This window comes from Tasmannia lanceolata, unplaced genomic scaffold (genome assembly GCF_043159265.1).
Source record: "Tasmannia lanceolata isolate RefF3 unplaced genomic scaffold, GAP_Taslan_0.1 ptg000044l, whole genome shotgun sequence".
Classification (NCBI taxonomy): domain Eukaryota; kingdom Viridiplantae; phylum Streptophyta; class Magnoliopsida; order Canellales; family Winteraceae; genus Tasmannia; species Tasmannia lanceolata.
Window position 1 is genome coordinate 18,641,404 of NW_027518721.1, and position 26,520 is coordinate 18,667,923.

General features: G+C 37.3%; 2 protein-coding genes across 4 annotated transcripts; one reads left to right on the top strand and one right to left on the bottom strand.

Annotated features, from left to right (window-relative positions):
- The first annotated feature begins 1,424 nt into the window (after nt 1-1,424).
- LOC143863550 (uncharacterized) lies at nt 1,425-10,854 on the top strand. Of its 2 annotated transcripts, XM_077374257.1 has the most exons (3): nt 1,425-1,599; nt 1,993-2,704; nt 10,413-10,854. In XM_077374257.1, the coding sequence occupies exons 2-3, from the start codon at nt 2,167-2,169 to the stop codon at nt 10,640-10,642; spliced, it is 768 nt and encodes a 255-aa protein (XP_077230372.1). In that variant the 5' UTR covers nt 1,425-1,599; nt 1,993-2,166; the 3' UTR covers nt 10,643-10,854. The 2 variants fall into 2 exon arrangements, with proteins under 2 accessions (XP_077230372.1, XP_077230373.1); XM_077374258.1 differs by having other exon boundaries at nt 1,425-2,704.
- A 3,548-nt stretch (nt 10,855-14,402) lies between these two features.
- Nucleotides 14,403-23,579, bottom strand: LOC143863754 (transcription factor TGA2.2-like). 2 transcript variants are annotated; one of them, XM_077374511.1, is made up of 12 exons: nt 23,147-23,579; nt 22,723-22,823; nt 22,102-22,175; nt 21,857-21,955; nt 20,570-20,611; nt 19,772-19,831; nt 19,605-19,682; nt 19,474-19,516; nt 18,422-18,693; nt 17,366-17,605; nt 16,026-16,168; nt 14,403-14,812 (listed from the first exon to the last, which is right to left on the bottom strand). In XM_077374511.1, exons 1-12 carry the CDS (start codon nt 23,272-23,274, stop codon nt 14,725-14,727), a joined length of 1,368 nt encoding a protein of 455 aa, XP_077230626.1. In that variant the 5' UTR covers nt 23,275-23,579; the 3' UTR covers nt 14,403-14,724. The 2 variants fall into 2 exon arrangements, with proteins under 2 accessions (XP_077230626.1, XP_077230625.1); XM_077374510.1 differs by having other exon boundaries at nt 21,800-21,955.
- Nucleotides 23,580-26,520: the final 2,941 nt, after the last annotated feature.

A 26,520-nucleotide genomic window follows, 5' to 3' on the forward strand; every position in this document is an offset into this window, starting at 1 on the left:
CCAAGCGCAATTTCTGAGTTCGAGGAGGCACTTACAGTCTCGAGGTGACACATGTCCTGACTCAACCGCAAAACTTCACATGACAAAACGGTGGGATTTCAAAAATAATTATATCGGTCTAAAGCTTCATGATGACATAACTGCATGACCGACGTTTGATTAAGCTACATTCCATCGGTCTCTATTCGCCGACCAAAGGAATGTGGGGTGCAATGTTTATACCCATTTTGGGATTTAGTCGGTCATTAAGACCGAGTTGTCAAATACCGGTTCGCTTGGAATGGGTCAACGGAGTTATATGCCACGCTGCCATATAGTGAATGTGTGAAACACCCTGCGTGCATATGAGCCTAGAAGGATGGGTAGCTAATGAAGGTTTTTCCCATCAGAGCATGTTCATCCTTAAAGACAATAATAGGTCAAGTGGGACCGGTTTAACAAGATACTATCTGGTTGGACTGAGTCAAGGATGTGGCACTACAGTTGCCAATCGTGGGAAGGTGGATGATAAGAATAAGGTTAAAAAGTTCCCTCCAAGAGAACATGGGGTTATGAAGAACGGTTACCCGAATAAAGCTATATAAGAAGGTGTCTGTCTCCAAGGAAGGAGTCCCATAACCAAATCCAAATATATATATTAGCATTCTATCTTTGCTTTCCAGCATTTGTACTTCTACTTTTCTGTAGCTTTAGCTTTTCTCTTGGTTAAGGAAATGACGTGTTCAGCTTCTCATTTGAGTTCTTTTTTAATTCAATTATCCCTCGCACTGGCGTTTCGTTTGTGTCGTTTAGCTTGGATCGGGCAGTGTGTCGACCATGTGAGTCATTTGCGTTCGCATCGACCAACCGCATGTCTTTCACATTCTTCGCGTGTCAACATCCCTACTTTTTAGCGTTGCGTTTGCACCTAAAAAGTCATTTACATCTGTGTAAAGCTATAGGAGCCCATGAAAGAAGTGGCATTCCCCGCTTATTCTCAATCTTCTGAAATCCTATCCCAGGGGATGGAAACGTTTCGGCGTTGAACTCCTTGAATTGAGTTTCCGAATTTTCTTGCCTCGAGAGAGGTTGGCATGCCTGCGCGTGCACACTCTCCACTCCACACACACTTGCACGGACCGACTGCGCTTTTAGACCGGACACTATCTTGGGTAGGGTTGGGTTTAGGAATCTTAGGTTTTTTTAACAATAAAACCGACCCGCCACGACCCAAGTTGCAACCCTCTGCTCCACTTGGGATACCATGCTTCAGATTTTGGTCAAGACCGAACCGAAACGTTTTGAAACCGAAATTGGCGAAACGTATCGGCCCAAAAATCAACATTTCGTGCATCTTTACCGAAATTTCGGTATGGGCTAGGTCCGAAATTTATGCCGAACCGAAATTTCAAACCATGGTTAAAAGTTAAAACTGACCCGACCCGACCTGAGATAGCTTCAAATGTATCATTTCCTTCTCTTGGGATACCATGCTTGGGTTTGTTACATTCGTCTCCATGTTTTATGATTGAGCTCGTGCTTCTGTTTTCTGAAATTCTATCGTTGAATAGAAGCATACGATCAGTATAAAAATTCGAACTCATAGGACGAAAACTCGAGGTAACTTTTGTTTATTTATTTTCTAATCAGAAGGTGTTCTTCATGTGCGCAGGTTAGGGTTTTGTGATTGTTTTCATTTTCTATTTTGTTTAGTAGGTTGTGGGAGAGAAAGATTATGGATAAACCCTAATCGAAATATTTTCAGAATCCCCTTTTGGATTACCATTTCATAACGTGCATTAATGATTCAGAGGGAGTTGCGTAATTGAGAAGAGAACGAATTTGGGGATTTTTTATTTGTTCCTCACTTTTTATTTGTTACTCACGAAAACCCAGATTAGAATCTTGGAAATAATTCCCTCTGAAGTGTTATTTCAGCTACAAAGTAACAATTTAGAGGGTGATTGCTTATTTTATTTTATTTTACATTTGTTTTCTTCTTGTTTATGCTAGAAAGTTGGAAGAAAAAAACATTCAAAAGCCCAGATAAAGATCATTTTTGGGTAGCAATTTGAGCTATAAATTGAAGACTTAGATTGTTTCTTCTTTTGAGACTACTGAGCTATACATTGAAGGAAATAAGTGTTCTTCCAAAAAAGCGAAATCAGGACTAGAAAAAAAAAAACTATGGGGATATCAACACTGATTGGATTGAAGGCAGCTGTTTTGTTTCTTGCATTTCATTACCTTAGAGAGTCTAACTGGAGATTGTTTTCTCTACCATTCTTACATGCCTCTTTAGTGGCACTTTTGATTGCTATTGCGTCTCATCCCACCGTCAATGTTCCTCTTCTTTTGGGTAAGAGCTCTGATGGGAGCTTTCCACTTTGGTCAATGGTTATTTTTGGTCCGTTTCTCGCATTCATTCGGGTGTTTTCAGCCTTGAGGAGATTGTTGAGCAGGGAACCGAGGTATAATGAGGTTTGTGAAGGTGTATATGTTGGAGGGTGGCCTTCTTCATCGGCCGAGGTGCCACCTGGTGAACCCGCAATTATCGATTGCACATGTGAGCTCCCAAGAAGTTCAGATCTCTCACGTAATGCTTATCTGTGCATTCCCACTTGGGATACAAGGGCGCCCCAACCATCGGAGATTGAATCAGCCGTTCGGTGGGCTAGCAGACATAGGTCCCATAAAAAACCAGTATACATCCACTGTGCTTATGGTATGCATTTTGCTTTTTCTTTTTTGCTGCTGATTATGTATTGCAGTATGTGAAGTTTATTTTAGTTTTTCTCATTTGGAATCTTCCATGAATAACTACCCAGCATTTGTCACATTTTGTCTGACTGAATTTCTATGAACACATCTTTTTTTCTATGATTTGGCCTACACTTTGAATTTACTGCTAACACACGTGTCCTGCCGTGTCCGACACGACACGGATGTCCACCCTTGTCGACACTCCTTTGGACACTTTTAAATGTACTGATTTAAATGTTAGACTTAATGTGGGTGTGTGGACATGTTTATGTGTCGTGTCAAGTGTGACATTCTGTTTTATTACTGCATATTGCGTTTACCACTTTTATTACTAACTATTCTTTGATTATAAACTCTTTTAGCTCTTCTTTAACTAATATTTGTTGTTGTATCATATATATCCTTTCTATTTTAGCCGTGTCCCCGTTTCTAAATTTTGGAGGCTTGGCGTGTCTGACACTCCGTGGCCGTGTCGAGACACGACACTCGTGTCCGTGTCCCCAAAACATAGCTTTTTTTTTAATAATAGATAACATGCGATTTCAATTTGGGAATTACTAGGAAGTCGTCATGATTTATCTTGTTTGAGTCATTATCTATGAATTCTTATTCTGTTGTAAGTTGCTCAGAACCCATTCTTTTTTTCTTATTGGGATTGCATGCATGGATTACAAGCTATTTCACCTGAGCATTACCCACATGGAAATAACTATCATATCTCTGTTCCGCATATTTAGAATATGGAAATTGCATAGAGACGAGGTTAAGTTTTTTCTATATTCTGCTTACCTTTTAAATACATGTCATTTTTGTGGATGTCCAGTTGATATATATTAGAAACAACATGTATTTGTCGTCCAGATTCAATTTCCTTAGGTTAGGAAGGAAAATTTATTTCAATGATTTGTTTCTTTTTGTTTTTAAAATTTCTCTTGAGGCAGATCCTTATTAGAAGGAAGAAATCAGAAATGGGGTGGAGATTGCCCCGTGCTTGGATCAAATCTATTTGCACACTCTCTCTCATTAGAATTAGCAAGTTAGCAACCTTATTTGCTTCTCTCGTACTTTTAGAGTAATCTTCTTCTTTTTTTAATAGTAAGATCACTTTAGAGTAATCTTCTTCTATCCACAAATTTCCATTAAGGTCCCTAAAGAATCCATGGAGGTCGCAACGAAGGAATTCGCTTATGCGTCATTAGAATCCTTAATACGTAAAAAGACCGGAATAGGCCTTTGCTATCACCTATATCATCTCCAAACACTCCTTCTCAACCTGCTAGGCCTTGGATTGCACAACAGGCTGTCAGCAAAATTAAGTTATTTTGCAAGGTAAAAAATTAAGTATAATCACGACACGGCCACCTCACCCTTCTCCACCTTTTTTTTGGGTAGGTAAGCTGGAATCGAACCTTCGACCTCAAGGTTGAGAAACAAAACCTCAACCATTGAGCTACAGGGCCAACCCTCTCACCATTCTCCACTTTAGTAGCACTGTTCTCTCAAAGCTGCCCGGTTCATCATTGAGTAAAGTGATTAATAGGAGCCATTGGAAATAATACCCAAGAAACTCAAAACCGTGATCCACATCCTTCGAGATAGCTTGCAATAGATGAAGAGCTAATTTCTTGTCTCCTTATGTCTACACAACATGCACATATTTTCCAATCAAAAACTTTTCCTTGTCAAAACATCAGAAGTGGCGATCTTACTTAGAAACATTGGACAACAAAAAGCTTCGAGCCTTGGAAAAATGGGAGCACTCCATAAGTTTGTGAGAGGAGATGGAGAGCAACCACCCACTTCAAGAAAGTAGAAGGAATGGATTGACAAACACCCTGGAGGATCAACTACATAGCCTGTTGGTAAAAGCCAAGATTTACACCTCTTCCAACAAGAGGAGTAACTCTATGGTGGCTTTGGATTGCCGGAATTGGGAATCAGAAATGATATCCCATTGTGTCTCCGCAAAATCAGGTGTTTGGATTGTAAACAGTGAGCGGAGTGGAGAACAGGGGTTGAAATAGAGAGGGAATTTCAAGCATCACTCTCGGTCATTCCTTCGTGTTACTTTCAATCCTTTTTTATTTTATAGAGATTGGAAAAGCCTCATTCAAAAGTATTTTCGTCATTATAAAAAAAACGTATTATCGTCATTCAGAAAAGAAAAAAAAATTAATATCATCATTCAATTTTTTTTCCTCGTTTGTTTCAATCATCTTATTCTCTAAGGCGCGTTGTCACCAAACTACGGTACAGAAAAGACACCAATAGTAAGGAACAAATAAAAACCAAGAAGAAAAGATCCATCAATCTGCCTAAGATCAAAGAAATGAGAAATTCTTAGTCCATGGAAATCGACAAGTTTGGTAAAACTACCAGTCTTCTACCAAGGAGATTTCTCTGGATACCCAAAGACCCAAACTTGCATAAAATTCTTACGAATTCTTTGTTTTAACATTGAAAGAAGATAGTCTTAGTGTATTATTGTATTGCTTTCTTATGTCTTTTTAAAGAATCTTTTCTTTAAGATGTTTTTTTAAATTGGGGGTATTCTATCTGAATCTTTTTTTTAATTGACGTACAATAAGGCATCCCCTATTTGGACACCGGAATGGTGAGTGAGGCCTCTTGGAAGCAACAATTTCTGGTTTCCTGATGGACGCAAACAATTTATGGTTTCCTAATGGGATCTTCAATCAATGGGCAATAGCAAAAAATAATCTGATTTTTGAAGATTTACACCATAGCTTTTTTTATGGATTGTCTATTTTGTAGTTTATAAATTGAAGAGTTAGGATATTCCAAAAAAATGGTTTGGATGTTTTTAAGGTGTCAAACCCTCTAGAAATAAAAGGTTTGGACACCATAAATTCTCTTGTTACTGTGATTTAGCTTTCACCTGTCTCACTTGTAGCATGATGCATAGGAGGTGTAATCCGATCCATTAATCAAAAGTCTGGCTTATTTTCATTGACCCCACCTTGATCGAATGATGTACTAAGTGAAAATTGGCGTAAGAAATCAAGGAATTGTATCTTTTGATTCCTTGGATAATTTTAGTATCTACAGGTCTCTAGTAGATTACATATATGGCAATCTAGGCTTATACAATGTATATGCTCCTGGTTGGGAGGTCAAGCACTCTCTTTTCCTCATTCTCTCTTCTTCACTTCTTTTATTTCTTTAGTGCTTTACTTTTTGCATTTGCGAGCTGGCTTGACAATGCATACAGATTGCACGGAAAATCAGATTGCCTGCAAATTTTTTTGTCAAATACGGTTGGACTAGGTCGGAGTCAAGAAACAAATTCTTTCTTTTGTCAGCCATCCAAATCAATCTCATTTTTTTCTCCACCTGTGGGGATCATCAACTCATCCGGCCAAAAGTAAAAATTGTTTTTTTCCCTCCAAATGTATCTAGCTAGTTTGCAATGAAGGAACATATGGTGCTTGTGATTGTTTTTCACTGTTTTCTATTTCACCTGCTGCTGTTGCTTGTGATTGTTTATCACTGTTTCCTTATGGGTATCTTTTATATGTTAAGTGTGGATGTATGCCCTTGGAGATACATTGGTGGGCAGAAGTACAGACGGAGGCACTCATTCTATTATCAAAACTGTTTTATTATTCTAACTCTGATCTTTCGGTGAGTGTTTTGATGAATGTGGATCATTTGCCTTTTATTTCTGAGTCCTTTTTGAAGGGTGGAAGTTGGAAGGTTAGGCTTGCTTGATGTGAGGTATTTTTGGCCGTGGCACCTCTGTTGCGGACCAACATGTGAATGGTTTGGATCATTGAGCAAATGGTCCGTTTTACTTTTTTCCACTAAATGTATTCCCTTAAGAAACACATGCACCCTTACCATATGACAGCTCCCCTAGAGAATAGCAGTTATTTATGGGAGATACTTCTCAAAATATGTGTAGACAAGGAGGTCATAGTACTTGTTTATGTGCATTCATCGAGTAACTTGTACTCTTAACACCTAGTTTTTCTTCGAATGCCACATTTGCATATATGCACTAGTGCCTTACCCAACCTTATACCCTTATCCTGTGATCTTGTTCTTATTCTATGTAAACATCGACTAAAAGTGATGTATCATCATTAACATCTTTTGTACTTGCCTTCTCTTTCCACTAAGGAATAGGAATGATCTGGTGAATGGAACAACATGCCGGACTATATCATCGATAACCCGATACACAGGCTTATGTTGGCCCGATTGGCTGGTGTGGTATTGGTACAACCTCGTATAGGGGTTAGGGTCGCATGATTTTTTAGGGGCCTGGGTTTGAGTAGAAATACAACCCCAGCCACTTATTTTCCATAGATTTCAGCATTTATTTGCATTTTTTCTTGTTTTCTCTTGGTATAAAGGTTGTATACATCGTACCAAGGTTTACTTAATTCAAGCATAAAAAACACAAACCAAAGCACGAATTGAAGGTGGATTCACAAAATTGGGGATTTTCTATATTTGAGTTTGTCATGAATCATTGGACAACATTAAAAATTTCATTGTTCATTAAATATGCATGTTTTCAATAAGATTTGATGATATCTAGTAGTTGCTTATGCTTATTTTCTCTTTTGTTTTTCCCTTTTTTGTATCTTCGAGTGTATGCTCGGGTTCTTTTTAGTCCTGTTTGATGCTTTGGCATGTTTTGAGGCTAGATCTACAAGTAATGCATCTCTTTGCTTATTTTTCTTCTTTTTATTTACTTGCTTATTTTTATATTTTGTTTTAGTTTGCATTTTTATTTAAAATATTTGATTTTTAATTGTTATTGAGCTACACCTACATCTCTATGATCTTGATCCACATATCTGTGGGTTTGTGTTCACTTTCATTTACCCTGATCCTTGTGTTTATACTTGTGTTACTTATGTAGTCATGGATTCAAGTGTCAGTTCGGTATATTTCGGTATGCGTTTTGGTCACCATGGAAATGGAAACATTTCAGTTTCGGTTGGAAATTTCGTTGGAAATCCTGTAAGATCATGGAAACTTATTAAAACCTATGCAAATGATGGAAATTTACAATAAAACTTAAGGAAATGCTAGAATAAGGGCAAATACACACTAAAAAACCGTCACTTTTGCACGACATTTATCCATATTGGTTCAACAACATCGAACACCTAATGGCATGCACTGTCATGCATGTTTGGAAGTTGGAACAATATCGTGCATTCTAATCTCAAATCATCCATTTATCAGACCTCGACTCTAGTAGGATGTGCCTCAAAATTCATCTTCATTAGATGATCCTAAATCTCTGATCTGTAGAGGTTCTTATTCTAATCTGCCCACATGCACATGCAAGCAAGGTTTTAAATTTCGACCGAAATCGAGAGCGAAACCAAAACAGGGTGAAGTCGAAACGTTACAAAATTTCGATCGAAATTTCAAATTTAAGGAATATCCCTAAAATTTGAAGGATATTTATTATTTAATATTATCCCGAAATTTCAGCCGAAATTGCCGAAATTTTGGTAATTTCGCCGAAATTTTCTACGGGATAAAACATTACTTTATTCTATTTCTACGGATTTCGACGGAATTTCGCCTGAAATTTCGGTTTCGATGAGGACCGAAACGCATTCCGAAACTGAAATTTAAAACCTGGGCCTACATTATTGGATTATCCAAACAATACATATATTGGGCCCCGACTTAAATAGCCACAAAAAAATATCTATATGATGATTTCACTAAAATTTCATATGTTCCCATGATTTTACAGGATTTCCACCGAAATTTCCATCCAAAACCAACATGTTTCCATTTCCATCACGAATGAAACACATATCGAAACTGAAACTTGAAACCTTCCTTGTTTCTACACTTATGGTTCTAATAGTTGATAGAAAAAATGTCTAAAAGCAGAAAAATAGGCCTGACTGGAATGCCAATACACTGGAAACATTATAAAACATATTAAAAAGAGTAACGCTAGGGAGACCTAGAGTACGACCGAGCAGGAAACCGAACAAATGGGTTCCCGCCACAAATTCACGAGTGACGTGAGCATGCCCTTAGGTCTAGGAGAATCAACAAAAAAGTAATTTTTTTTTGCAGGCATGGCACATTTTCATTGTTGGACTCCTGCTCAGTCGTACTACTGGTCTCCATATCATTTTCCTATTAAAAATTTAAAAAATATGGGATATTTGTTAGAGTTCTGCTATGGAGACAGAGAGTGGAACCGGGTGTGGAACCGAACAAATACCTACATGCCACATGGCAGGGTAGGGGTAGTTTTACCATTTCACGGGATAAAAAGCCAAAAATCAAGGAGCAAGATTGCTAATGTGGGAATAGGCTATTTGTTCAGTTCCACACTCGGTCCCCTACTCGGTTACCGTATCATTATTCTATTTGTTAAGCAAACTATGTAAAAAATAATTAATGGAGTTCTGCTTTTCTTTTCTTTTTTCTATGTTTTAGCTGACATTTTGAATTTATTATTGACACATGTCGTCGTGTCGACAGTGATATGAGTGTCAACACTACTTTCGACACTTGTACATGTACTGCTAGAAGTGTCAAACTTAATGTGGGCATGCCAACACATTTTTGTACCATGTCAAGTGCGACATTCTGTTTTATTATTGAATATTGTATTTACCCCTTTTATCAACCAAACTCTTATTCCAATATTATATTCACTGCATCCTATTGTGTAAACTAATCGTAAATATTGGTTTGAGTATATCCCTGTTTCTCAATTTTGAAGGGTTGCCATCTCCAACACTCCAATGTTATATTTATTGTATCCAATTGTGTCCACTAATCATAGGGGGTTGCCATCCTCGACACTTCATGTCCGTGTCGACACGGGATACTCTTGCCATGCCCACAAATCATAGCTTTTTTCGCTGTGGCCTTGACTGATATGTGATATGTATAGTTTTTTGCTCAGGCCGACACGGTCATTTTGATACTTGATCTAGTGTGTTACACCAACAACGAAAATTTGCATGAATGTCAAGTCACCGTCCGATCAAATCGAATCTTGCTTGGTTTCTTAGGTGCTGCTGGCATCAATTGGGCCACTTTTCGTCACAGTTCGATTTTGATTAGATGGTGATAGGATTCACCCAATGCAGATTTCAACATTGTGTTACTCTGGATCATTTCTCTTTGAAGAAAGAGTGTTTAATTCGTATTTGTATTTCCATGCAATAGTCTAGGTTGTGGGTTTCCTCTTCAGCCCAATTAAATGATTGAATTAATTTTCCAGTATCAATTGGGTGCATCATTTTTTGAGAAACAAGTTTCTCAAGGATAAGTAATTTTTTGATCAATGAGTTTCTTGTGTGTATTCATTTCATACCATCTGACTGGCTCATGGAAATCGTTTTCATGGTCATATCCACCCTCTCATGTTAGTGATTACTGGAAACATGCTGCATTTGATACAATTGAATGTGGAGGTTGAGAAATTATCTCATAATGGGAGCAAAACACGTGTCATTCATTTCTATTGAAAGTCTCATTCCCTCTCTGTATCTTATAAAACAATGCATTCTCTATCCACCATGTCTATGCACAGTAGTGTCTTTTTCTTTTGACTTTGATAGGCCTATAATGATTCTTTTGTGAACCAGTTAGAGGTTTGTCACTAAATAATTACTTAGCTAATATATCCTGGGAGCCTGCAGGTCATGGGAGGAGTGTTGCAGTAATGTGCGCCCTTTTAGCTGCTCTGGGTGTGGCTGAAGATTGGAAAGATGCGGAGAAGATAATCCGAGAACGACGGCCTTGCATTCGGATGAATGATCTTCACCGCAAAAGTTTGGAAGAATGGTCTAGGTGCCGCCTTTCTTCTAAAAGAAACCAAGATTTGAATGTGAGTTCTGTCATTCTGTCTGATGCCTCCCGAAATCGATGATCAAAAAAGTTGGAAATGAGGGCAAGTAACATTTCTTTTGAGTTGGAAATCATCTATATTCTCTTTAACATTGTACGTACCGGTAATTTCTTTCCTGTTAACCTTCCTTCTCTATTTTTTTCCTTTGTTTTCTAATGTATTTCTAGTATGCCATGTTCTAACGTATCGATAGTATGTCATACCAGCGTGCAATGTCTACCTTAAGCTTGTAATGGGTCTGCCATGGGAATACAGAAAGTCAAGATTTTCATACACTTGAGATTTTTTTTAAGGTTGTTGTTTACGGCATGTTTGGCAACCATGAAAAATTATTCCATGGAATATTGGTGTGCCCAATTGTGAAAGATGAGCTGAGAGGGAGAGCCTTGAGAGGTGGGAGTAAGGGGGGGGAGCATGAAAAGTCCATGAAAACAGGAGAAAAAAAACCCCCAATTTGAAGTAGTGCGTTTTTTTTTTTCCTGTTTTTCAGGGGTTTCTCATGCACTCTCCATTCTCTCTCCACTTGTGCCCTGTCAAGTCTCTCCCCCTCCCTCCTCCACAGCCCATCTCTCACAACTGGTCCCACTAATACTCCATGGAATAATTTTTCATGGTTTCCAAACATGCCCTTAAGAACCACTCATGCTATGCCAAATTTGTAGAGAAGCATGTTGGTCAACTAAAAAATGCACTGTCACACTAATTCATACATGTCTGTTCAACAACCATATGCTGCAGATAGCTAACAATACCCATGGTCATATGTCATGGATCTTTTGGGAGCTCATATTCAATGACTTTCTTAGTCTCAGATATGGGTTCTGTCTTATTATTGCCAAGGATCTTCAGATAGCTTCATAGAGCATTTTTCAGATTGATAAGGTTGTCAACTTATTAACCACCCCAAAACAGAGCATTTAGTTCTGTTTCCTACTTCCTCTTTCATTCTATAAGGATTAGGTGAGCATCAGTTGCACCAACTAAAATTTATAAGCACTTCAATCATCCTTGACTGTTGGTTTTTTCTGTCCTTCGAGCAAAACTGTCTTTGATCCTTGTCTATGCATGGTAAGCTTCCACTTCCTTTTGTTTGCCTTTTCCTGATAATAAGGTCTCATTTTCACAAGGGGTGGCTATATGAGTTCCCTATCTAAAATGACAAGGCTATCTATATTCACTACAAAGCTAGATTTCACATTATTATAATAAATACATCAATCTAAATGAGTGTAGGATTAGAAGAGAGAAGACAAGGTTGTAGCACTCTGCACATAGAATATTTAGGCGAGAAAAAGACTCCAAAGCCATTTCCTGTTTAATTTTTATAACAAATCCAACAGTAGGTGGAAGCAATCTGCAACCAATAGTATTAGATTCACTCTGCAGAAAAATTCACTACAAAGCTACAAAGAAAAAGGACAAGCAGGAATAGTAAAATGAATTTTCTTTTGTCAAGGTTATGGCAAAAAATCACTACAAAGCTACAGAGCAAAAGGACAAGAAATATGTGCTACAAATTAGATGGTGATGTGAGTATCTTCCATAATCAAAGGCCTCTTTGGATGCTACCAAAATCGGTATTTATTTGCTAATAAGATTAGTTTAACTTGATTTTATAATTAAGTAGGAAATTAAGGCCACTTTGGAAGCCACTAAGATATAAAACTACATGACAACATCATGCATTGTACGCGAATATATTCATGCAAAACACAAGTTTTGTCACTGAGTTTTGAGATAGTTAAGTTTCTTCTTTTGGCCCTGTTTGGTTTGTAGGAATTTTCTTAGAGAAGTTTGGAAAATTAAATTTTTTACTAAATACTAAAATTTTAACAGTAAATCTCTCAAGAATACAAGATCATGTAAAGCCACAGTAAGATCTTAAGAAGGGTAGCTAGCTAGCTTGAAATGAAGCTTTCTTAAATTCTTCCACTTGGTCTACATAGATTCTAAGTCTCAATACAATATGTTAACATTCATTAATGTGGCCAATTAATGATTTAATGTCCACTTTAACAACTGTTCCGTTCAATTAAATCATGTAATCACTCTGGCCTAATTAATTAATTACATATCATATAATCACTTGATGGGAGCATAGTGAGCAAAACTTTGTTGTAAAAAGCCTTTTTTCAAAAAAAAAAAAAAAAAATTTTGTATTTTGTAGGTTCGCTGTTTAATACTCTGTTTAAAACTTTTTACAACAAAATAAACCTCCGTTATAAGGAAATTTTTAAAATGCATTTTAAACACATTCTAATCGTATTAAATGCTTTTATTAAATACAAAATTTTAAACTTGTTAATTAACTGTGTTTTTTCATGTTTTCATTTATTTTACAGTTTTTTTGCTATGTTTTTTGAGCCAAAATCTTATCAGACTAGAATTTTTACTGTCCCATTTTTTGCCTTAATCACGTTTTGCTAACTATGAGTGGAAGTGCAGAGGCCAGGTTCAAAATGCAAGGCCTCCAGGCAGGGGCCATTCCATCCATCGCTTCCCCTCATAGCATTCTACTAACACTTAGGGGCCGTTTGGATATGCAGATTTTAGAATCTTGGATTTCTTCAAAATTGTAGATGGGAGACAAGAGAAGGAGACCCGCCGTCATTTTCTGATTTGTCGCCCTTCTTTCTGTTGGGAAAAAACCCTTTCCCGCTTTGATCGAACCTGTGAGGAAACAATTGAACACAAACAATGGAAATATACTAACCACAAAAAAACCAACAAACTACCACAATCAACACGAGAATTTTTACGTGGAAAACTCCTTCAACGTGAAGGATAAAAACCACGGGACCTTTCTCGGAGTCCACCCAAATCTCCACTATAATACTTTAGGTACAAAACCTAATTCTCAACATCATCAATGGGATAAACATCCCACAATCCAACAACAATGAAATCCACAAATATGAGTGAAGATAGAGCAACAATATCAACTCCAAACAAGAAGAAAAAAGGTGAAGAAAATTGTGAAAATCTCACCGAAAATTTGTTGTCTGTAAATGACCCAGAAACCTGATTTAGAGAACTCCAAATCACAATCCAATCGTTCAGAATGTAGATCAAGATGTCACGAACCTGCTGTCCAAAAATCAGCTCAATCGGACCACGGATCGACATCCGATCGTCGGTTTGATCACTGCTGCACAGAAACCTTATTTCTTGCGAATTTCACTCCTCTTTTCTTCTATTTTTGTTGTTCTTTTGGTTGCCAAAGATTATGGCTACACTTAGAGAAATGCTTTTTGGTATAGAAAGACCATATTGTCCCTCTAGTTAAAACAAATTCCAAATAAGCCCTTATTGGGCTGGAATTAAACCCAACACTTTCCGTCAACAAGAGAGTAGGAGATCATCCCATGTTTTCAGGTTTTTGAAATCTCAGGATGGGGGAGAGATTTCTAAAACCGGGACTTCTTACTTAAAATCCAAGATTCTAAACAGAAGCGAAACGGACGGTCTCCTTCTTCTCTTGTCTTCCATCTACAATTTCGAAGAAATCCAAAATTCTAAAATCCGTGTATCCAAACGGCCCTTATGTTAGTCTTAGATGGACTTGCTATCCTTAGATCTTTGTTTTGTGAAAAAATATTAACACCAAAAGCCAAAACCATCTTTCACCACATAATAAACTATTTTCTGCTTTATGAAAGTTGGGGAGTTGGTTTTAGCCATCCCCTACTACATGCATTTTATTTAAAGGGATAACCGCCCTATCTTGTCGTGTATCAAGTATGTTGCAAGTTGTCAGCCCAAAGAGATCAGACAAAGAAAATTAAGAAAAAATCTCCCATACCCACTTTTCCTGGTTTTCCTCTTCCTTTCTACATTATAATAATTTCATTTACAACTACTCACTAATGAATAACAATAACCCCACCTGTTTTTTTTTCCTTCTGTCTCTTTTTATATGGCCTTGTATTCATACTTCACATTCTCCCCTTGTGGTCTTTTCCTTTTTCTTTCTCTCTCTTTTTCTTTTGCCAAGTAATTAAATCTTCTTAGGCCAGAGGAAACTTAATTAAATGATATATATCAAGTTAAGCCCTCATCTTTTCGTAGCTTGAAGACGTCGGGCTTGAGTCTAGTTTTGATCATCAGAGGGTTGAGAAATGATTTTGTGTGGGTTGGACCATGTGTAAATCTGTCGCTGTTTGACATGCGTTCTCATTGCTGATCAAGTTCCTGTTAGACATACATATTGAAAAATATTGTTAATCTAATGCATGATAATTCAGATACACAGATAAGAGATGGATATCAATTCAACTTAACTAAGCCTTTGTCTCAAACTAGTTGAGGTCGGCTAATGAATCCTTTAGAAAATATTCATGAAGGTGAAAGAGATGGAAACCATGGTGTTAAAATTAACATTATAGCATTTTTTCTAAAAATCCGGAAAAGGTCGATCCGGTTTTGAGTGGAGTTTTTTGTCTGGGATTTTGTTTCCTAATTTTTAGGGATTTCACCCTCATCTCCACTTGGAGAAGCTGATTTATCATGAAAACAAATTCTTCGTAGCCAAACGTGCCTTAAGATTTTGTTTCTTTCGATTTCAATGTAAAATGTGTAAAACAAATTTTAAACCCATTTTCAAGTGAAAAAAATGGGTATGTTGAAAGAAACGGAGCCCAAGGGCACGTTTGGTTACCATGAATTTTTTTTCTTTGGAATATTAGCTTACCCAATGGTGAGGGAGGCTAGGAGAGGGATGGATATGAGAGGGACAGAGTGAGGAGAGGGTAAGAGAAGCCTGAAAAAAATAAGGAAACAATAAACTCTACCCAAAATATGATTGACTTTTCCCTTGTTTATTAGTCACTTGTCACCCTCTACTTCTAAAAACAAGGAAACAATAAACTCTGCCCAATATGGCCATGTCGGGCAGCATTGAATTTTTTTCATGATAAATTAGTGTCTCACAGTAGTGAAAGAGGCGTAGTGCAGGTGGCAGAAGAGAGATTTGAGAGGGCCGACTGAGATGAGGGTGAAAAGTGGCTAAAAATCGGGAAAAAAATTGGTTGGATTTTGAGTAAAGTTATTTGTTTCTTGATATCTAGCCCCTTCTCATCACTTGGAGACACTGGTTTCCTGTATTTGGTTTCCTGATTTTTGGCCACTTCACCCGCCCAACCCCTCTCACCACTACTTGGTGGCACCAATTTATCATGAAAAAGAAACCATGGTAGCCAAACATGCCTTATATGATCGACTTTTTCCTTGTTTTTAGCCACTTGTCACCCTCTACTCATTCGTGCCCTCTCATCAAGTCTCTCCTCCACTCTCACCACTTGGAGAAACTAATTTATCATGAAAAAAAAAAAATTCACGGTTGCCACACATTGCCTGGATGTAACTTATCTAACTCGTATATAACACAATATCTATTAAAGCTTACTCTCGTGGGCGAGATGCCCAGAGTGAACTGAGGGCGCGCAATCGGGTGTAGTACTCTCCGATCGCCAGAAAACATCGTGCGGCTTGTCGGACGGTCAAGATTTGGCGCATCTGGTGTAGGGTCTGCTGTCTCAAATTATCAGCCTAAAGACGAGAACAAACAAAAATAAAAATAATTTAGAACATAATTAAAAAAAAAAAAGGAAAGAGAAATAAAGAAATCTTGAGAGACAAAGACATGTTAATTTGTTCAATGTATGTATTGAGATGGGTCATTGAGTGAGAGAGAGAGAGATAGACACAGACAAATAAAAAATGATTTTTCAAAGAGTTGAAACCACAAACTTTGTCTTATTCATGGGATCTGGACTCTTCCAATCATAGATCAGAAAAATAATTATTTAATTTATTTTTTAAATAAATTGGACCCACAAAAAAATTAGAGACCATAATGCCCTAGCATATATGTTTCTTCAAGAATAATTATCAGGGAAATGATATTTCCACCAATGTCTGTTTCTAAAAATAGCTGTATTTGTCATTTCTTAAAATTTAAGTCATTTTTTTAACAAGGGTGGAAGTATCATTTTCCTACTATTAAGATCACTAGTTTAATCCTAGTTCCAAGGGACCCAAAGACCCCAAGTTAATGAATAGGATTTGGGCACAATAACCGGATTCAAAACAACCAAACTCAGATTTTAAAACTACTCAAAATGACAAAGGCAAATGATATTAGCACTCCCGTATTTTGATGATCGCACTCCTCACTTTATTAAAAGGGGAGTATGGCCTGCACCATACGATGATCCAAACCCATTAGATGGGCTACAGCCTAATTAGGTTCTGCCCTAAAAATCATTTCCATAGGTTCATCCTAACCCTCTATAGATCGGAGGGTTAGGATCAACCTATGGGAATGATTTCTGGGGCACAACCTATTTAAGCTGTGGCCCATCTGATGGACGGTTTGGATCAACCTATGGTGCGGGTCATACCGTACTTTTTAATAAAGTGAGGAGTGCGATCATCAAAATATGGGAGTGCTGATATCATTTCCCAATGACAAATAATATGTTACTTTTGGCTTTTCTTTTCTCCAAGCTCTCAGTAGTTTCTTCCCTCGTCCCTCCCCTAACCCGAATTCCAAAGTGTGTACAAAGTAATGTTCGAAGTAAAGGTCCTAGTAGTACCTTCGACACTTGGATGAACGGCCCCAAAAAGGGTTCCGAGTGGATTGTGACTAAGACATAGGTGAATCCGATCTGAAGTAGATCGGTAGACACCCTTAAGCTTACCTATAATAATCATACTAAAAGAAGAAAAAAAGAGAAGGAGAACCTGGCGAAGGAACCCTTCGAGGTTGGCGAGCTTTCCTAATGCAAAGACCATCTGACCCATGTAATTCCCGACCTGGGCTGCCTCGGTCAGGGTCCCGTGGGCTATGGTTTCTGCAAGAGATTGGAAGAGTTGTTCAAGGCCTTGAGAGAGTGCCTCTTCCGCTTGTTGCGATGACTGTTGGAGGCTACAAATACCCATTAATTGTTGCTCCGTAAGAGGATCTAGCAGTGGCATTACTACCTGATCAAATTCAAATCCACAAAGATTAGAAAAGAATCATAAGAAAAACCACGGAATAAGGTGGTGAGATTTTATATGATTCGTGCGTGTATTTCTATAAAGAAGTATAATATATTCTTCCTAAAACGATGGTATAGAAATCTCCACATATCAAAGGATTATGATAATCATATGGGAAATGATATATTCTTCCTTTTTTCTTCTACTTGGGACACCCGCCTCTAGTTTAAAAGAGTGGTCATAAACTCATAAATATACAAAGGTGGTTGTCCCAAGTAAAAAAAGAGGGGTGAATATATATAAGCATTTCCCTTAGCCTATATATAGGGAAGATTTTAGGGGATGGGACAAAAAATGAATAGCTTAGATCATCTAATTCAAATAGGTGGGCACACTATACTTCTTTCTAGACAATTTTACAGGAAGTCATTTCGCAGCCCCACTTTTTTAAGTGAGGAGAGCCACCTCATAGCGGAATTTGTCTTATTCATAAAATTAATATGAGGTGGCAATTCTCTCATGGAGAAGAGGGGCCGCGAAATTGCTTTGGCAGAGTTGCCTAGACAATCTAAAAACACTTAACACCTTTCTTGACATTTTACATGAACTAAGGGTATTATGGTAATTTGGATAGATGATAGTAAGTAGTGTTCCATGCAGATGTACAAAAAAAAAACTAAAACTTTCATCGTCTCTGAAGGGTTCAAAAATTTTGATGACATAAATGCCCCAAAAATCATCTAAAATTGCTTGGGTGAAGAAAATTTAGCAAGAAAAAAAGAAGAGATTTCTCGTTTCAGTTGTTAAGTTCCAAACCTTGATGAGTTCGGAGGGTCGAAAACCACCCATCCAGAGGAAGATCCGCTCGGCCGGAGTCATCCATATTCCGGTAATGAGATGAAAGACATCCGACTTGGCGGCAACGCCTTTAAGCTGGAAAATCTCATCATAGTGTGTGAGGCATCCATCTACGATGATTCGAAGATTTCCATCGGGCAAGTGAGCATTCAAACCTCCCCGGAGCTCCAACATATGCCTCTGGTTTTCTTCTAGCCATCTAGAGTATTCCATGTCGAAGATGGCCGCGCCTTAACAAAAATAATAACAATTATTATGTTATAATGTAGTTTTAGCAGAATGTTTCCACCTACAATTTAGGAGAAGCTCAGACCTATCCTACGCATTTCCTCTTATGCTTCCTGTTTATGTGATTATTTCTTCTTAAAAGAATATTCTTTTTTCCTTTTATTAAGGAGCGTATTTAGCAAAGATTGCATCTAAAACTTAAAAACTAATCTTAAGTTTCAAATAGAAATTATGTGATTTTTTTTTCAAAAACTTACCATATAATATACATGTATAAAACATGTGAAACTGTAAATTCTTAAAACTTGTAAATCTATTCAGTTGTAAACTCTTTTCTACTTGTAATCCTTATATTAGCACTTCCTCCCTGAGTTACTAAAATCTTACGCATTCCACGTATTTTCTATTTACTATCTTTAAAGCTTTTCACTTCTCGTATTTCTCATATTTACTATCTTTAGAGAGCCTACACTTTTTGGATTGCCTCTCGCACTCGCTTCCCACTCTGGCAACTGTGTCGATGCATCTAGTTCTTTCTACCATACTCTCTATTGTATACCGCTGATTCAATACGGTCCACCCATTTCATTTACACCCATTTTAAGTCGAAAAATCAGCACAAAATTTGTTTTATGGTTTAGCAAACACTTTTAATTTTTTCTATTATAGGTGATAATGCATGGAATTTTGGTCATTTCAGATATCCGAGGCACCATTTTGTATTCCTTAAAAACCGAAGGGTAAGTTGGTAAATTCCTATTCTGGGTATCATCTAAAATTACCAGAGCTGATATTTCCTCCTCCCCCTCCTCCAAGAAGCAGACCCTGAAATCCACCAAATTCAAATGAATTTTATATATCTGCATATAAAAACTTAAAAAGATATCAAATTTTCTATGCTGTGTGTTGGAACCTGGGATCTTGCCCTCTGAAGATCTTGCTCTAACTGAGTAAGCTTTATTCTACTGGATTCTAACTGCTGCACGTAAGCCTGTGAAACAGAAAAAAATACATAAAAATTTTCAGGCGAGTATTGCCGGAATTTGATACTTTCCGGCTAAGTTTTGGAACATGGCCCACCTTTTTTCTCAGTCTGCTCTTTCTTGCTGCCTCTCTGTTCTGAGCTAAACGTCTTAGTGTCTGCAGGGGGGAATGTAATCCAAATGTAGAACTTCAGCTTAGAAGTTGGAAATTTGAAATAATCATGTACAGTTGGCACTCTTATATTTTATTTTCCCACTAGCATTTTTTTGTATTAAATATTAAAGAAATAATCATGTACAATAGCATTTTTTTTACAGTTGGCACTCTTAATTTGTCTCAATGCTTGTGCCTGTGACAATGGCAAAGGCTTGACTCGGAAAGGAGATCATCAATGTTCAACCAGGCTTGGATATATGATAATGATGATCAAAACTGAGCATTTTTTTACAGTTGGCACTCTTAATTTGTCTCAATGCTTGTGCCTGTGACAATGCAAAGGCTTGACTCGGAAAGGAGATCATCAATGTTCAACCAGGCTTGGATATATGATAATGATGATCAAAACTGAAACTATTTCTATTAGTTCAAACCCAGCCGATATGGCGATATATCACCTTCTCCTGTGTTGAACCTACATATAGTATTGTAAAGTATATACACTTCGAACAACATTTCCTAACAAGGTACTCTCCTATATCTTAGATTACTAGATTTTTCTATTAAGTAGTAGAAATAAGAGAAAAATGTCGGTGAGCATAGGATATAAGAGATTATAAATATATGGAGCCTTAATTATGAGAGCTCCGACTGTAGATGAAATAACGACAATAAATAAATAAATTATAAGATAGATAAAAAAATTGAATAAATTAATGTTTTTCTCATTTTCCCAACCTTTGCATCTAATATCTTGGATCCAGAATCAGCTCCCTTCCTCTGCAACATCAATAAAGAAATATAGAGTTATTGTGCTTGATATATCTGATTGTTGTATTTCAATGAAGTGGGTCAATGTGATTGAATCATGATTTCTAGAAATGAGTTTTCTTTCCGAATTCAGATAGGCATTGATGATGATCATAGAACTTATAAACATATTCATAAAATTCCTATCTTGGCTTTAATTTCTTAGTACAAAGTGAGATGATTTAAATCCTATTTTGGCTTTAATTTCTCGGTAGAAAGAAAGGGGGATGATTTAAACACTACCTTGTTTTGATATTGGCACTCCAAGGTAGTGGAGCAATCATCACCCGTACTGTCTCATTTACTTTATAGAAATTCTATTTTAACTTTGGGCTTGATGCTGCCTTTTCTTGGGTTCTGAGATTTGGGCTTTGGTTGGGAAATGATGGCAACCAAAGGAACTTAATGATGACTGTTTATAGTTTGTAGTAAAACTATAAACAATGCCATTTCTTGAGTTCTTGGAATTTGGGTTGAAGTCTTGAAGAAGATTTGGGCAGTAAAGAACAGAACAGAGATTTGAGATTTTGGGTTCAATAGAGCATATAATTCAATTCAGGGAATGATGGGATTCTGGGATTTAAGAGGTCAATTCAGAAAATGATATAATGGCAATTATAGGTGTCCACAATAATGCTGACAAACACTACTTTTCTTTATCTCTTGGGTCTTGGGTTTTGGGTTTAAGAAAGGGAAATGATATCTGCGCCAAGGTGTTTCGATAAACATGCGCTGCACTTGTTTGTTGTGTAATATTTAAAGGATTTAAAGAGCTTTTTGAGAACCGTAATATTCTCTGAAATCCTTTTAAATACTACACGACAAACAAGTGGAGCACTTGTTTATTGAAACACCTTGGCGCAGATATCATTTCCCTTAAGAATATGATAATAAAGGAGAGAATGGTATTGATTTTTGTAAAGATTCTACCTTTTCTGGGATTGGGGATAATGATTTGGTGGTCCTGTCTTGATTGTTGGGGACTTGGGTTTAAGAAAACGATAATTAAGAATAGAATCGTAGTGATGTTGTAAAGATGCTACATTTTCTAGTGTTTTAGCCTTATGATTTGGTGGTCCTGGTCTTGATTTTTGGGGATTTGGGTTTAAGAAAATGATAATGAAGGATAGAATGGTATTGATTTTGTAAAGTTTCTACCTTTTCTAGGGTTTTGGGTTGATGATTTGGTGGTCCTGGTCTAGAGGAATCACTAGCCATCTCTGTTGGTTGGTCGGTAGACTGAGCATCTACTTTACAGGAAATAGTATTCTGAGCAGATCCTGAATCAGTACTCTCCGCCGACTGAGATTTACCCTGATAAAAAATAATAAACCAATCAGAAATTTCAAATGGGTCTTCTTCAAAACATATCAATATCATGAAACTTGAGAATCTCCTTCAATAATATGCTTCACTGCAAAAAAGCCCATATTAGAATATGGTCAAAGCAAATCAATTACCCCAGGATTGTGCTGATATCTCATTGGCCATGATGGAAAAATGTCCAGAGTTGGAGGTCTAATTGTGAAAAGAGCTGCAACAAGGAAAAAAAATACTATGATTATAGAAGCAATTCAGAAAATCAATCTCAAATCACACCATTAGAGTTTTTTTTCCCTTTTGAATTTTTTAGTCCTTTTATTAGGAGTCCTTATCTAGTTAAGGTAGAGATTTTGGATAGAATTAAGCAAAAGAGTTTGAGTAGAACAGAGAGAAGAAGTACTGAAAATCTATACCTATTGTGGTCATATATAGTGTATCAAGTTAGACCCTTTCACTGAATATTAAAAATCAAGTTTAGTTTTTCTCTTATTTCCCTGCGGATTCAAGGAATTTTTTTTCTTTCTACAGAGTGGGTAAAACCTGATGAGAGGACAAATTTCTATGTTTGATGCATCACACCATTCAAGTTTTCAGTGTGAAAATGATTGCCCTATTGGAAAAGGTTAGCTACTTGTGTAGACAATTTCAAACCTGCTACAACTCTCTCTCTCTCTCTCTCTCTCTCTCTCTCTCTCTCTGCTTTTGAAGTTGGTTATGATAAGAAAACGTCACCATGGGAACACAAAGAAGAGGCATACATTTTGTGTTGTCATCATTTCTAATCTCAACTCCTTGAAAAAGTTTAGGTACTAAAGCTTCTTCCAACTCCCCAAATTCGAAAGCAGATCCTTGCTGATCTCTGCTCAACAGCCAAAAATCCATATCAGTCAGCAGATTACTTAAAAAAGAAAAGGATGAATAATGATAAAGTAGTAGAAGGAGAGATAAATGAATGAATGAATAAAACAGTGGTAAGCCCATGAAAGAATTTGATTTCATGAAATGGGATGTATGAGGTTTGTATAAAGAAGATTAAAAAAAGTGAAAGTGTACAAAATACAAAGAACCCATAACAGGATTTGATAGAAATGAACAAGAAAACCAAAGAAAGCCCATGAGAGAATGTCATAAAATTTACATGGAATTGAAGAAGGGAGGATAAAGGGATTTGAGAAACATTACAAGAAATCTGTGGCAGCATGTGTGATCCCATGAAAGACTCCATATGAAATATGTTGATTTGAGGGTCCTGACTCTGACAAACCAGTCTCTCCGATTCTATGACCAGCCATGCAAGAGAAGCTCTTCATACCATCTTAACTTTCACCAGAAAAGCTCCATATATTGACCCTTTTCGCTCTCTTTTCTGAAAAGCTTTGTCAAGCCCTTTTCTTTAGAAGAGAAAAAGAAATCCAAATGATAGGCAGAGGAAAGAGAAATCAAGTCTTCATTGGTTTCCACCCTGGGACTTTTAGAAGGATCAAAGTTAAACCTTTCCAGAAATAAAAATAAATAAACAGGATGAAGAAAATGGAACAAAAAAACATTGAGAACCCCAGAGCATGACCAGCTAAGGGAGAGAGAAAATATCAAAGCTATTTTGAAGTATGACCAAATGAAATGTTTTTCCTATTTATATCCTTCAACTTGTTCTTGATGGATCCTTTAACAAGAGAAAAGTACGGAATGTGAGCCGATGTTTAGTGAAAATACGGATTGCGGGCACATTTTAAAACAAGAACAAAAAACGGGCTAATCTTCAAAATCGGGTTGGAAAAAGACTCTGGTACCCTTCTGACATCAACAGAAATGTCATTCAGCCTCCTTTTTCATTACTGGCGTGTTTCATGAGGTTCTTTTGGTTCGTCTGGTATTTGAACCGACAGAAGTCATAGAACCTTGGGTTCGTTTCTATCTTGGCCGTCGGAAATACCTAGAGATGGATGGATGCCTGACACGTGTTGAAAAACTTTTTGGAATGCTAGCGGTTCTATACATAGTCAGTTTGGTTTGAAAAGAAATCTTTCTGTGAACCCAGAGTCCTTGGGTTCCTTTAAATCTTGGTCGTCGCCAAGATGAATAGACGGTCGGATCCACGACACGTGGACATCAATATGAAACGATGGCGTCTTCTAATAATACCCATCTCTGTAACCATTATTCCCTTCTCTATAACCATTATTTCCATCGGCGTACCCATTATTCCTATTTCCCTCTCTGTAACCATTATTTCCATCGGCGTACCTATTATTTCCGCCGGCATACCCATTATTCCCCTCTATAACCATTATTTCCATCGGCGTACTATTCCTATTCCCCTCTCTATAACCATTATTTCCATCGGCGTACCTATTATTTCACCCGGCGTACCCATTATTTCCCTCTTTGTAACCATTTTTTCCATCGGCGTACACATTATTTCTGGCGGCGTACCCATTATTTCCCTCTCTGTAACCATTATTTCCATCGGCATACCCATTATTTTCCGCTGGCGTACCCATTATTTCTATCTTGGCCGTCGGAAATACCTAGAGACGGATGGATGTCTGACACGTGTTGAAAAGATAACGTCTACCGTTCTAAGTCAAAAGATAAGTGAGAAAAGATGACGTCACTGTTCCAAAAAGTACAATAGCGTCGGGGTTCCAAAAAGTTTTCCAACACGTGTCAATATCCATCCATCTCTAGTTATTTCCAACGGCCAAGATAGAAACGAACCGAAGGTTCTCTTGGTTCAAATACACATTTAAATGAACCAAAAGAAGCCTCGTGAATCGGGCCAATTTAAGAGGCAGTAATGAAAAAGGAGTACTTTGTCGACGTCATAAGGGTATCAGGGTCTTTTGACCACCCGATTTTGAAGTTTAGCCCTTTTTATTGTTCTTTTCATAAAAGGTGCCCGCAATCCGTATTTTCACTAAACATCGGCCCTAATTCCGTACTTTCTCCTTTAACAATACATCAAACTCTTCAAAGGGTCAAGGGTCTGTGTCTCTCTTTCCTTCGGAACATGATTATTCTGTTGGGTTCCTTATCATCCTTTGTTGTAATAATATCAACTCTGAAATTTACCCATAGTACAAAAGTTCTTGTCCTTGCAAACATGTCTAAAAGGTGTGAGTTTTTTTGGAAAGAGAAAAGAAAGGCTGGGTCTTTGGCAGAAAACCACTGGAATCCCTGACTCTTACTCCACTCCCTAACCAACTATTATTCTGATTGGCTCTTGTTTGGGGTCCTCAGGGATATAAATACTCAACAAAACCCTGCATTCAATAGTTGATAGACAAGGTTTGTTTCAATTAAAAAGTTTGAATAGGCTTTGTCTTGTTCCCTTTTTATACTCACAATGGGTGGGTTTACTTTGACAACTCATTATTGCTTTTGATAAAACATTAGATGCATTTAGCTCATAGCCCTTCAACTAAAACAATACAATAATAACCCCACAAACAACCCCACTTGTATTTTAAATCCTGTTCTTGAAATGGATTTGTTTGGTATTATCCTTTTTGTTGATGGGTCAACATCCTTGCCTTGCCAATACCTAAGGCCATGCCCCACCCAGATTCCTTTCTATTAATAGAAATTTAGTTAGGGCATGCCAGGCTCCTCACAGTGAGAGGCCATGGCTGTTGTTGTAAATAAAGTAATCTCACTCACATAAGGTATATATTTGTTCAAAACCTAAGCCTCCATCTCTCTACTCTCTTACTCTCTTAGTCCAACTAGGATACATAAGAAACATATCTCACAGTTTTACAACACTGCCCTAGGACACTCTATCTCTAGTGTCCTGTTACAGTTAGGAAACTACAAAGAAGAGTCATTCTCCACTTGTGAGGAAACAAGACATCGATCCCAACAATCTCCACCTCGGCTTGTTTTTAGTCACCTAGAAATTTTTTTGTTTGTGTCTCCATATATTTGCCGTCACCTTGAAACTACCCAATTCACATTCAATGGACAAGATAAACGGTTAGGATTGCATGATTAGTACAACATTTAGTCCATGAGCACTGTTGTTATCACCATAGACATGCCAAATGTACAGTGGAGATCGAGGTAGACTACTTAAATTCCCAATCTGAGGGCCTTCCCTTTATCCTATGAGAAGAGAAAAACCATTGAGAGAGAGAGATAGAGAGAGTACTGTTGGGGCATGGATTAGTTGCAACTTATTTGTGATGCATATTGCTTACTGCAATTTACAAGTTCTCCAGATGGAAAAAAATAGAGAATTTGAGTTTAAATGATCCCATGGATTCTCCGTACTTCTTTATAAATTACTTTTAAGGTTGGATCATATGTAGAATCGATTATATGTTCTATGATCATTAAGGCCCATTCGCTTTATCTGTTCGTTTTAGATTGTGGCAACCTATTGTGGTCACCAAACCTGTTTAATTTTGAGTCCAAGAATCGGTTAGGGTCTCACAATCTGTTGTCACAAATCTAAAACGAACAAGGCCTTAGATTTTCATAATTGATTTCGAGTCCGAAACTGATAATTATACTCAAAATCGTGTTTAATGTTGAGTCTATTTATCAGTTTCCAC

Coding starts and splice junctions, on each gene's coding strand:
- LOC143863550 (XM_077374258.1), top strand. CDS start 2,167: ATGGGGATATCAACACTGATTGGATTGAAGGCAGCTGTTTTGTTTCTT. Junction 2,705..10,412: donor ATACATCCACTGTGCTTATG/GTATGCATTTTG, acceptor GGGAGCCTGCAG/GTCATGGGAGGAGTGTTGCA.
- LOC143863754 (XM_077374510.1), bottom strand. CDS start 23,274: ATGAAGAGCTTCTCTTGCATGGCTGGTCATAGAATCGGAGAGACTGGT. Junction 19,832..20,569: donor CCAAGATATTAGATGCAAAG/GTTGGGAAAATG, acceptor TCCCCCCTGCAG/ACACTAAGACGTTTAGCTCA. Junction 19,683..19,771: donor AGAGCAGACTGAGAAAAAAG/GTGGGCCATGTT, acceptor TCTGTTTCACAG/GCTTACGTGCAGCAGTTAGA.